This window comes from Tiliqua scincoides, chromosome 4, assembly GCF_035046505.1.
Source record: "Tiliqua scincoides isolate rTilSci1 chromosome 4, rTilSci1.hap2, whole genome shotgun sequence".
Lineage (NCBI taxonomy): Eukaryota > Metazoa > Chordata > Lepidosauria > Squamata > Scincidae > Tiliqua > Tiliqua scincoides.
In genome coordinates, this window is record NC_089824.1 from 224,480,326 (window position 1) to 224,492,509 (window position 12,184).

General features: G+C 61.1%; 1 protein-coding gene across 2 annotated transcripts; it reads left to right on the forward strand.

The window, feature by feature from the left end:
- Window positions 1-930: 930 nt before the first annotated feature.
- On the forward strand, window positions 931-11,881 carry PLTP (phospholipid transfer protein). 2 transcript variants are annotated; one of them, XM_066626459.1, is made up of 16 exons: window positions 931-983; window positions 2,868-3,037; window positions 3,285-3,384; window positions 4,060-4,188; window positions 4,794-4,949; window positions 5,045-5,108; window positions 6,172-6,235; window positions 7,890-7,981; window positions 9,710-9,886; window positions 9,997-10,056; window positions 10,621-10,785; window positions 10,995-11,062; window positions 11,184-11,226; window positions 11,314-11,377; window positions 11,516-11,592; window positions 11,679-11,881. In XM_066626459.1, the coding sequence occupies exons 2-16, from the start codon at window positions 2,920-2,922 to the stop codon at window positions 11,763-11,765; spliced, it is 1,464 nt and encodes a 487-aa protein (XP_066482556.1). In that variant the 5' UTR covers window positions 931-983; window positions 2,868-2,919; the 3' UTR covers window positions 11,766-11,881. The 2 variants fall into 2 exon arrangements, with proteins under 2 accessions (XP_066482556.1, XP_066482557.1); XM_066626460.1 differs by lacking the exon at window positions 4,060-4,188.
- Window positions 11,882-12,184: the final 303 nt, after the last annotated feature.

Consider the following 12,184-nt stretch of genomic DNA (forward strand, 5'->3'; position numbering starts at 1 on the left):
TGGACAGGAACATGATCAGCCCCCTCCAAACATGTGGTTCCCCCCAGTCAAGCTGTCCCGTCAGCCTGGAAACCAAGTTGCGCCTTTTGTGGCACAGCCTGGGATCTGGCCCCTGAGGTCACTCCAGCCCGCACCACCACTTGCACTGCAGGGTGCCTGGTTCCTCTCAGCAGCAGCGTAGCTAGAGGGGGGGGTGAGAGCAGAACTGGGGCTGCAATCCTAGCCACACTGTCGTGGGAGTAAGCCCCAGTGATTCCAGTGGGACTTACTTCTGAGTAGACATGCGTAGGATTGGGCTCTGGCATCTCCTCCATTTGGCTCCAGCAGCCCGCAATGGCTGGAACAGGCAAAACTTCGTGCCTGCTTCACAGCCCCTCTAGCTCCGCTGCTGCCTCCCCGGGATCAGGTCCAGCTCTCAGCCCTGCCCTCCGGCTCTTGCCCAGAGGTGGCGGACAGCACAGCGCAGGCACTGCGCGCGCACAGAGGTGCCTCCCGAAGACTTCTCCTGGCGCAGGAACGGGCGAACAGGACTCCGCCCCGCGGCCCGGCTGGTAGCCTGCGGGTGAAAGCGCTGCCGGAGGGACCCCAAGGAAAGGCCGCGGTGGGGAGCGGCCCCTGCTGCTGGCGGGGGGGCCTGGCCGGGCTCTCCGCCTGGCCCAGGGCGCCCCTCTCCCGCTGGCCTGGGCAGCATCTCTGCCTCTGCTCGGTCGCAGGTCCGCAGGCAGCAAGCCGACCGGCGGGGGCCACCCAGGAGGGCGCGGGAGCGGCGCCGGCTGGCGGGGCACTTACCCCGAGGCCCGCCGCGGGGCGAAGGGGCGGCCCGCTCCCAGCGCCGCCTCTCGCCTGGCCTGGCCGGCTCGGACTGCCTCCGCCCCTGCTGGGCGGGCGAGGGGCGCAGTTCGCCCTATAAAGGCGGCGGGAGGCCGGCAGCCGCGCACCCGACGGACGGAGCCGGGCACGAGCCCGCGCCGCGAGAGGACCAGGTGCGCAGGGCAGGCGGGCGGCCTCCGGCTTTCCCCCGAAAAGAGCGGCTCCGCCCGGCGAGCGCGGCCTTCGGAAAGACCGAGCCGAGCCGCCGGCTCTCCCGCGTTCACGGGGCGCCGGCACACGCGGGGAGGATGGGCTGAGCCGGGTGCGGCGCCCCGACAGTCCCGCACGGAGCGGGGCAGGCAGGGAGGCGCCCGCAGGGAGCCGCTTCTTTCCCGCTCTCCGGGGCTGCCTGCGGGGGGGGGGCGTGCTCAAGGCCGGGCCGGGGCCAGCGCCGAGCTGCTCTGGCTCCACGCGCTCCCGTCGGGGAGAAGCAGGCGCGCCCCGCCTCCTCGTCTGCCGGGGGGGCGGCGGACTGGAGCAGTGGCCGCTCTCAAGCGGGGAAGCAGGGCCGGGCGTCGCGGGCAGCCCCGTCCTCCTCCTGGAAGGTGCCGGCGGGTTCTGAGCCCGCGGCCAGCCGCAGCGGAGGGGGCGCCCTGGAGACCGCGAGCGAAGCCTGGCCGCGGAGAGCGCAGGGGCGTCGAGCCCCCCGCCCGGCCCCAGAGGCAGCCGCGGGCCCCGGCCGAGAGAGCCACTCGCGCCCGGGGGGGGAGCGGGAGGGACGAGGCGGCGGGTGGGGGGCTGCAGCCCGCCGGATCCCCGGGAGGAGAGCTCTTCCTGCAGTCCCGTCGCGCCCGGGAGGGGAGAGGGGCCGACGGTCCCACCGGCCCCTGCAGGCGGCCTCTGCTGGCCGGGCGCTGCGGGGGGAGGGAGACTGCCCCGGCCCGGCTGCGGAGGGCTGGAGCAGCAGCCTGTGTGCGCGCGCCCCGAGAGCGGGCGGGCCTCTCCATCGCTTGTTCCCGGCGCCCGGCAGCCTGACTCGACCGTCTCCGAACGTGGCTGGGAGCTGCTGCGGGACCTCCGCAACTCCGCCAGGCAGTGGCCGCCCATCCCTGCCTGCATCTTGTGGCAGGGAGTTCCCAGGGTCTGCCAGCGGCCCCCACAGTCAGGCTGTCTCTCGGCAACGAGCGCCCCCAAGTGCCCCAGCCAGGAGGCGCAGAGAGGCCGGGCGCAGGGGCCACCCGTGGCTTGCAGGGACCACGTGACGGCCGGGCTGCCGCCGTCGGGGATTGGCGTTCCTTGCGGCCGCAAACGGGAGGGGAGGGGGCCCTTGCGCTCCGCTGGAGTTCCTCTGCTCGCCCAGCCGGTCTGATGTGGCGAGCACAGGGCGCGGGGCCCCGTGTTCGTGTGCCACAGGGCCGGTGCTGGTGGCGGGCACTTTCTGGGCACCAACGGCCAGGGCAGGAGCTGGCTCCGGTCAGGTGCGGCGCTGGTGGTGCCTCTCCTGCCAGCCTGTGCCGGAGCTCTGCCCTGCTCACCACGGAGGAGACAGCCAAGCACCACCCAGTCAGTTGGTCCTCCCAGCACCACCACCAGCATGACGGGCAGCCAGCAGCAGGGAGACCGCCTGCCACTGGCTGTGCAGGCAGAGCAGCAGAGGCCCTGCCTGCACTGGGGAAGGCTGCCTCCTGCCCGGAGCCCCCCGGGCTGCCCGCCCCTGCCCAGGGCCCCCCACGGGTAGCAGGTGCCCGGCTCTGCCCTCCTCCTTCCTGCCGCCCTGGGGTCTGGCACTCCACCTCGGGCTGCTCTCCTCCCCCTGCCGGCAGCACAGCCAGGCTGCTGTCCTTCCTGGACGGACCACAGTAGGGTCCCAGCCAGCCTTCTGCCTCATCCTGGCAGCTCCTGGCTGGCTTGAGGCGGTGGCACTGCCAGATGCCAGGTCAAGAAGGGATGAGGTGGAGTGCACTGCCATGGCGGGCGGGGGGCTGTGGCCCTGATTCCAGCTCTCCAGTGGTGCCCGCTGGAACGGGTGAGAACCTGGGCCAACTCCTCCTTTGTAGCCTTCCTGGGACTGAGCCTCTTCTCTGCGCTGCGGCCCCCTCCTATGGCAAGATGGATGTCGCCAGGCTCTGCCACGGCCTCCTCCTGATGCTGTCCTGCTGGGGCACTGCAGCCGCCACTGCTGTCCCAGGCTGCAAGATCCGCATCACTGCCAAGGGCTTGGAGCTGGGTGAGGCGGGGGGGGGGCAGCTGCTTGCTCAGTTTCCCTGCCCTGGGTGAATTGGGACGCGCTTAGCCCCTTCTTTGCCCTTGCCCCCTCCTGCTGGTCACGGGTACCCTTCACTAGCTTGGATTCCCTGCTGGCCTTGCCCAGACTTTGTGGGGAGGGCTGGTGGTCTGGCTGGGGGATGTCCCGGCTCTCTCCCCCCTTTGCCAGCCAGAGGGTGGTGGTGCTGACACCCGCTGGGTTCTTGCAGTGAAGCAGGAGGGGCTGCGCTTTGTGGAGCAGGAGCTGCAGAACATCACCCTGCGTGACCTGCACGGCAAGGAGGGCCACTTCCACTACAACATCAGCAAGTGAGTCTGCCTCCCAGCGGAGGGTGGGCCTGCTGTCAGTGTTGCTGCCCTGTTGGCCCCCCAGAGCAATGCTGGGGACTGTTCGGAGCCCAGGGTGCTCCGTACCTGGAGAGAGGGCAGGGAGGCCTGCGGAGCGTGGCCCTGCTCCCAAGCCAGTGGCACTGAGCCTCCCGCAGGAGCAGTCTGGGCCCCCTCGGGCCAGCTGTGCCCACTGGGCAGGAAGGAGACCCCTAGGCCTGCCCCCTGCTGCCTTGGACGGAGAGTGGGGTCTGTGCCGCCTCCCTCTGAGACCTCTGGGCAGGTGCCTTGAGGGATGGGCAAAGAGGACACCCCTGGGCTCTTGGCGGTGCCAGGGGGGGTGCTGGATCCAGTGATAGCAGAGCAGCTGGAGAGCTCTTGGAAGGTGAGTGCAATGTGAGGGGTGGCATGCGCAGCTGTGGGGCAGGGCAGGGAGCACCACTGCCACCCCAGAGCAGATGCAGGGAGAGAACTGGAGGGGGGAGGGGAAGCAGGCTGGAGGCAGGAGGGATGCACCAGCTCAGCTTTGGCTGCTCCTTGCTGGGCACAGGAGGGGAGGCATCAGCGTGAGCAGGGAGTGGCCGGTGGGCCTGAAAGCGGCGCCCCCCTCCCCAGTCAGCAACTGAACCTGGGGTCTCTGTCTCCCCCCCCCCGCAGCGTGAGGGTGACCCACCTCCAGCTGGCCCTCTCGGACCTGTTCTTCCAGCCGCAGCAGCACCTGGCTTTTGACATCAGCAATGCCTCCATCAGCCTGCGCTTCCACCGTCAGCTCCTCTACTGGTTCTTGTAGGTGGCTGCCCTCCCCTGCCCTCCCGTGGACTGATGACAGAGCCACTGCTCTGCTGCAGAGCAGCCATGGAGAATGCCAGGGAGACCTCGCCTGTCCCCAGGGCAGGCCTGTTCTCTTGGGGTGGCTCTTATGGCTGGGCATCTCCTGGGCAGCTGCCCTGTCCTCCTCCCTCAAGGATCCCACCTCTAGCCTCCTTCTGCTCCTGCTATGGTTCTTCTGCTGGTGTGCTCTGGGGCAGGACTATGCAGGTGGACCTGGTGTGTGCCTGCGTGGGGAGTGTCAGCTGGCCTCTGCCCCTGCCTGAGAACATCAGAGGAGCCCTGCAGGATCAGGCCACAGGGTGCCTGCCTCCTCTAGCTCCCTGCATTCCACAGTGCCCCCCCAGGGCCTCCGGGAGCACTCCAGGCGACAAGACACCTGCATCCTGCTGCCACTCGCTTGTGCTTGGCACGTCAGAGATTGGCTCCTCCGCATAGCTTGCACCCAGTCATCATAGCTGGCAGCCTGTTCTGGGTGTTTCCCCCAGTCCTGTTTGAAAGGCCACCCAACACCTGGACAGCTAGGCTGACACTAGCCCTGTGCTCCTCCCCCCCTCCCCCAGCTACGACGTTGGCTCCATCAACACTTCTGCTGAGGGGGTGAACATCCACACTGTGCTGGAGCTCTCCAAGGATGGTGCTGGGCGCCTCAAGATCTCCAACCTCCGCTGCAATGCCTCCATCGCCCGCATGCATGCGGGGTTCAGTGGCACTCTCAGGTACCATCACACCCTCCTCTGGCAGTGGGTCTCGCTCTCTCTGCCCACACTAGTTTTGCATCACTGCAAGAAGTGCCTGTTCTCTCCCTCCCCAGAAAGGTGTATCAGTTTCTGGGCACCTTCATCACTACAGGAATGCGCTACCTCCTCAATCAGCAGGTGAGAATTGGGCCAGTGGTGGGGAGGGGGGCTTCCATCTCTCTTGGGCTGCTGCTCAGCTCATGCTGTGCAAAGTCAGGGGGTGGGGGACAGGACATGCCCTCAGTCCTCCTGCAGAAACGCCTGCCCTGTGATCAGGCCGCCAGATCTCTCTTCAGGTGCCCGGAGACGCTTTTCTCCGCCTCCGCTGCCCGGGGCTGAGGTTTCTCTTGGCCCCCTTTCCTTGTCCTGTTGCACTAAAGCAGGGGTGGGCAAACATTTTGGCAGGAGGGCCACAACATCTCTCAGGCACTGCTGGGAGCTTGGAAAAAAGAATTAGTTTACATTTTAAATTTGAATACATTTGTATAAATGAATACATTTATGGAACTTATATGAATGAATGAATTTTACTGAGCTTACTTATAATACACATGAGAACTATAATACAGGCATGTAGAACCACATGAGAACTATGAACTGTTGCCGCACACCTCTTGCACAGTGAGAACATACAGACCAAACCAGAAACACGTGGAGACATTAGCAGATGCGGGCCAGCATGGGCTCCAACAGCCCCTGATGGGCCAGAGGCTCACTGGAGACTGGGGGCTCCCTGCAGGCAGGATTGGGGGTCCCCGAGGGCCGCAAATGGCCTGCGGGCCAGGGTTTGCTACTGGCATGACCTCCTTTCCTGACTGATGACCTGTGTCCTTATGAGGCAGTGGAAGGAAGCGTTTTCTATGGGAGGACGGATGGCTCTTGACTCGCAGTGACGTGCCCAATGGCACAGTCCTGGTCCCAGGGATGCATTTCAGAGGCCGATCAGAGGCTGGAAGAAACCAGTGGCTCTTTGCCATGAGCCAAAACATGGCCCTAGGATGGGTTGCAGGCAAAAAGGGCAGCGGAGGCATGTGCAGAGTGCTTTATCCACCCTGCCCCCCCTTGGCCTCTGAGGTCTGCAGTGCCCCTTTCAAGCAGCAGTGACTCCTCCCCTCTCCCTTCCTTCAGGAAGGAGCCCCTGTGCCTGACCCCCACTTGGTGTGACTCTGTCCTTCCTGTCATTCCACCACTCTGCTTTCAGATTTGCCCTGTGCTGAACCACGCAGGACTTGTGCTGCTCAACAGTGTTCTGGACACGGTGCCAGGTGGGGCTGCTGGGAGACGGGCCAGACTGAGGGGGGAGCTGTTGCTTCAGGGTGGGGGGGGGAAACCCCGGTGGCCTAGCTAATGATTGTGTAGCCTGGTGCCAAGCTAAAAATGTTGCCCCGGAAATTGTGTCACAACCAGAAGTGACATCACGCCTGGGCTTTTTAAAAGTGAAAATTGGGAGGAACCCACCTCCTTCCCCCAGCAGCTCACCACCCGCTTGTTCTGCTGCCCCCCAGTCAGTGGCATAGCTAAGGCATCTATCTGCTACCTGGGGCTCAAAGAAGATTTGTAGCCCCCCCCCCAGACAAAATCAAATTTAATTAAGTAAATAAAAAGTGTGCCCCTGATTGGTTCGAGACACTGTGCTGGGGTGAAGAGGGATGGTCATTCTCCCCCTGCTAAATATAAGAGGGGCACCACTTGAAAAAGTGCCTGTTTACCCAGTTAGCAGGGAGGGGTAACTGTATTATGATACATGGAAATGGGAGTTGAGTCATATTAACGCCTTGCTGGTTTAATGTTGTATCTTGATAACATGTTATTGCAACATGTCAATAACATTCAGAACAATCAGTCTCATAGGTCAGTTTTGAGTTAAGAAAATTCACTTTTTGTTCCATAAGGCAGTTGTGTTTTCATGTTCTGGTTAATTGGCCATAACTTTTGATATAATACAGATATTCCAGTGCAGCTTGCTTCATTGCATTTAGCATTAAGTTACCTTTCCAGTGATATATAACATGTTGGTATTATTCATATATACCAAGATTTTCACAATTTTGGTCACTAGTGTCAAGCTCAGCTTGTTGCCCCCCTAAAGCTTGATGCCTGGTGCAACTGCTACCCCCTTAGCTATGCCACTGGCGAACCCTTCACTGCCCTGGCAAGACGGCCAGTGTGGCAGGGTGGGGTGGCCCCAGAGGGTGCCTCAATCAGTAGACTGGGCATAGCAGGGGTAAGGGCCGGGGAGGCAAGAGGAGAAGCTGTTCTCCGCTCTCTTCCTTATTAACCCTTGAAGTCACTTGGATGCATCTGTGCCCAATGCACTCAGGATGTCTGAGGGCACTTGCCCTGCGTGTTCCCAAGAATGAAGATTTGGTTTAGCTTGACAGGCGCACAGAAGCTGCCTGAATCTAAAGATCCAGTGGGGCTGTTCTTATGTTCACTGCACGGGCTTGCCGGCAGTGGTGGGCAGCAATGACCTCAGTGAGTGAAGGTCTTTCCCAGCCATGCTTGGAGAGGCTGTGCAGGTGAGGCACATGCCCTGCCTCACACAGTAGCCTGCCCCCCCCCCCCCGGTGGTCAGGATTCTCTGTTTGGGTCAGAGTCATGGAGATGAGTCCCAGGCTAAGTATGGGCTGGAGGCCTGCAGTGCGTGATCCCCACAAGGCAAGCTGGAGGCTCTCCTGCAGTGACTGCCAGCTGCCAAAAAGTACTTGCCCTCGTTTTACATCCAGGACTGGACTCCTGGCATCAAAGGCCTCACCCTGTTTTGTGCTGGGCCCAAATGGTGACTGTGACCCAGACTCTACACCTCCTCTGGGGGCCTGCCGCCGTGCACAGTGGTTGTGCATGAGCTTCCCTTGGCACCACTTGGCATGGCTGCCATCCCACTGGTTCAGAGTCTAACCTTCCTTTCTTGCATCATAGTGCGTACCCAGATGGATGAGCACATTGGGATAGACTACTCCCTGCTGAGGGATCCCATTGTCTCTGCTGATGCACTGGACATGGATTTTAAGGTATTCATCTCTGGGGAATTCTTGGCTTGGGGAATTCTGGAATGAGGGGCAGGCAGGAAAGTTGCAGCCAGTTCCAGCCAACACCTGGGGTGGCACCAGGCGTGCTTTTATTGTGTGTGTGTGCGTGCCCAGGCCAGCACACCCCCCCCATCACCACCACAGGTTCCTCCTCCTCCTGCACCACTTCTTCTAAATGGGAGCAACAGGTTGAGTAGAATTGGTGGAGGACGGGAGGTGGTGGTGGAGGCACCCTTTCCGCAGGGGGGGTCAGGACCAGAACCAGCCACGGCTGCTGGGATCAGTGACAGTCCTGCTGCTGGAGGGGGAGGTGGCGAGCAACGTTTCTGTCCTGGGCAGCAGCCAGGCAGGTGTGGGTGCACGTTCCCTCCCCAGCCCGCTGCGTGGAGGAGTTGCTTATCCAGTGGGCACTGGGGCGGGGGGGGGTCGGGGAGGAGTGGGCTGCTGTTGCCTCCACAGCAGCTCTGCTCTTGCCTGGATCTCCAGTAGCAGAGGCAGGAAGTGCCTGGTCCAGACTGGTTCATCCTGCAGAGTTCTCCCTGACCCCCTGACCCTATCCTGTTTTGCTCAGAGCTCATTAGTCTATAAGTAGAGGTGTTTGTTTCCAGTTGGTAAGATGGGTTTACACCCCAAGTCTTACGGAACACAATAAGCTTACTTCGCAGTAAGGTAAATAACACCATTTAAAAAAACCCAAGGGTGTCATTTCAGCAGCAACATAAGGGCAATGCAGCTCCCAGGTAAGGGAACAAACATGCCCTTCCTTTGAGGAGGTCTCTGTGAGTGCCGCCCAACTGCAAGATGCAGCACTTGTTCCATTGGCACAGCTATGCCAGTGCTGGAAATTTGGTTCGGATTTGGGCCTAAGTGAGGTTTTTGTGCATCACTTTTCACTTGCCAACCACAGTTGCCATTTGGCTGCTTGCTCACCCAGTTTGGAGAAGTCCTTTTGGAACACTTCCCAATTGGCTTTGGTTTTAAACCTCCCCCCGCCCCCCACTCATAAGTTAGGGCAGCTATTGTCAACCTTCTTCATGTCACAGCACACTGACAAGGCACTAAAATTGTCAAGGCACACCATCAGGTTTTTGACAATTGATAAGGCACACCATGCTGCCAGTGGGGGGGGGGGGTCACATCCCTCATTGGCACTACTAGTAAATGACCTTCCCCCAAATTCCTGTGGCACACCTGTAGGCCGCTCAAGGTACACCAGTGTGCCACGGCACAGTGGTTGAAAAACGACTGATTTAGGGTCATCTGCAACCTTGGTCTGCTCATTGGTTACCCTGAACTTCAAGTCATTTATGAAGTACTGGTCCAAAGCCAGCTCCTTGTGGAACTCTGCATCTGTCTTCCTTGCACTGTGGAGATGCCTGGTGTCTTCCCCTCTGCTTCCTGTTTCTGAACCAATCCAGGAAAGGAGCTGTCCTCTTTTTCCATGACTGCCAAGATTATGCAAGAGCCTTTGGTAAAAAAACTTTTTGACTTTCAAAAGGTTTTTGAAAGGTCAAGCCCACAGGAGCATCGTGATCCACAGGCCTTGGAGGACTTTAGCAGCTTGGGAGGCAGGACTTCCTGTAACCCTTGTCCGCGGCAGGGCCTGCCCCTGGGTGGGGGTCCATGGTTTTGGATGCTTCATTAACTGCAATTCTGCTTTCTGCCAGTATACCAGCTTGCCACCATCCTACCGCTGGGTCTCTTCCCCAGGGCACTTTCTTCCCTTTGGAGGACAGTAACGAGACACTGCCCAACCGAGGCACGGAGCTCCACATCCAGGAGTCAGAGCGCATGGTGTACCTGGCCGTCTCGGAGCACTTCTTTGACTCCGCCCTCTTTGCCTACTACCAGGCTGGCGTGCTGAGCATGGAACTTGCTGGGGCACAGGTGCAGTGGGAGGAGCCTGGGAGGGTCCACCTATCGAGCTGGGGGAGGCAGAAGGGGGGCACCTGGGCCGGTGGCTGCCCTGCTAGCCCAAGTCTCCCCTGTGGTTCCAGGTGCCCAAAGACGTGGAAGTTCTGCTGCGAGCCACGTTCTTTGGGAGCATCCTCATGATGGTGAGTGGGCTGGTCCTGCCCAAGTGCAGCTCCAGGCAGCAGGCAGGGCTCACCCCTGATGTTTCCCTCAAGAGCAGAGTCCTGCAGCCTCCGTATGTTGCACCAGCAAGGCTCTTTACAAGGACTGGGGGGAGACGGGGGGGGGGGGGAGAGTGTCTAAAAAGACCCATTGTACAAAAGTGGAACTTCCAGGCACAAATAAAAAATGCACAGCTGGGTGTACAACTGCACGTGTGAGTGAGGTGGGGGACGCGGGCAGCACTGCCTGCCTTGAAGACGCTCCCGGCAATACCGGAGCTGCAGCTGCCCCTGTGGGTGGGTGGAGTCTGGTTACCTGGCTGGCCACAGCACCTGGTGGGAGACCGGCCTGTGGGGGCAACACTGGGCACAAGGAGGCGGTGGCAGTGGGGCAGGACAGCTCCTACCTTCACGAGACTCTTCCCCCCACCCAGTGCCTGTGGCTTCAGCAAGCCCAGGACCAGGCCCTGTGACATTTCAGCCCCTGCAACTCCCCCTCCCCAGGCCCAGCCTGGGGGCCTCTTGATTGATTTGAGTCCCCTGCAGAAACCATCGGTAGTAGATGCGCCTCTGATGCTGACGCTCAAGGTGTCAGCCCCCCCACGCTGCGTCATCAAGGCTTCAGGCACCTTCGTATTGGTCACAGCCACCCTCGACCTCTTTTTGGCCCCCCTGGAGGAGCCCCTCATTCAGCTCTCCAGCATGACCATGGTGAGTGGGGGGACGAATGACACAACTGTGGTGCTCCAGCTAGCAAGCTGCTTGGCAGAGGCTACTGGGAGGGGGAGGCTGCCATGGGGGTGGGTGGGATTGCAGAGGCAGTTCTCAGAGAGGACAGCCAGGCCGCTTAGCGAGGCAGAACCGAGGACCTTGGCACACAGCCCCCCAACGCAGCCCGGATGTTGCCTGTCTCCTTACAGGAAAGCCAGTTGAGTGCCAAGGTGGCGCTGCACAAGAAGGCCCTCCAGATGCTGCTGGACCTGAGGAGGTACCCGTGCAAGCACCAGCCATGCTGGCAGGAGGGCGCTGGGCTTCTCGGGGGCGGGCTGGCTGGCTGGCTGCTGCTGGCACCCCTCTGCTCACGCCTTCTCACTCTCTGCCCTGCTCAGGTTCCGGATCTACTCCAACCAGTCTGCACTGGAATCCCTGGCAGTAAGTGCTGGAGGGGCCCAACCACCCCAGGGTCTAGCCCTGACCCCTGCAAGGAGCCTCACCCTCTCCTCCTCCTCCTCCTTGCAGCTCATCCCCCTGCAAGGCCCTCTCAAGACCCTGCTGCAGTTGTCTGTCGTGCCCATCATTAATGGTAAGGGAAGCGGATGGCAGGGACTGGAACCCACAGCTGAGCACTGCCCTCTTCCTCCCAAGGGAGGAAAAGAGACCCAGTGGAAGCCTGATCCCAAGAGTTGCTTCCAACCAGACGCCCCACTTTCTTTTGCTGTAGAGAGGACCAAGAAGGGTGTCCAAGTTCCACTCCCCGAAGGCATGGACTTCACCAAGGAAGTGGTCACTAATCACCAGGTAACCTGCTTTGCACCTGCAGCTGGGGCGGTCTGGGGCTGCTCCCTTCCCAGCTGGCACTGACTGCACCTTTCCCCCCCCTCCAGGGCTACCTGACCATTGGGGCTGACCTTCATTTCTCCAAGGGCCTGAAAGAAGTGATTGAGAAATACCGCACTGCCACACGCTCCTAGCCCCCCCTTGTATAGATCCTCCCTCTAGGGAAGAGCCCCTGCACAGCTGCACAGCTTCCATCATGAGCAGTGCTGCCGCCCCTGCCTCACCCAATAAACAGGCCTCAGGTTCCCCAGTGATGGCGTCACTGCATTGAGTGCCCAACATGTTGACTTCAGGCACAAGGGGCTGCTTTTGTTTTTTTTTTTGTGGCACCCCTGCAAGAGTAGGATGCTCCAGCAGCAATGCAACCAGGGGTGATTTTCAGACTGACAGCCAGCTGCCCCCCCCTTGAGAAAAGCACCAGTGCAGCAGAGAGTGGGGTAGTGCCTAGACCCCAGGCAGTGGGCCAAGCAAGGCCCCCACTGCTGGGGGCATAGCAATGGTGGGAGGGACCCTCAGGGCTCCAAAACCCCTACTGCCCCCAAGGCACACTGAG

Coding starts and splice junctions, on each gene's coding strand:
- PLTP (XM_066626459.1), top strand. CDS start 2,920: ATGGATGTCGCCAGGCTCTGCCACGGCCTCCTCCTGATGCTGTCCTGC. Junction 4,189..4,793: donor CAGCTCCTCTACTGGTTCTT/GTAGGTGGCTGC, acceptor CCCCTCCCCCAG/CTACGACGTTGGCTCCATCA. Junction 11,063..11,183: donor ATGCTGCTGGACCTGAGGAG/GTACCCGTGCAA, acceptor TGCCCTGCTCAG/GTTCCGGATCTACTCCAACC.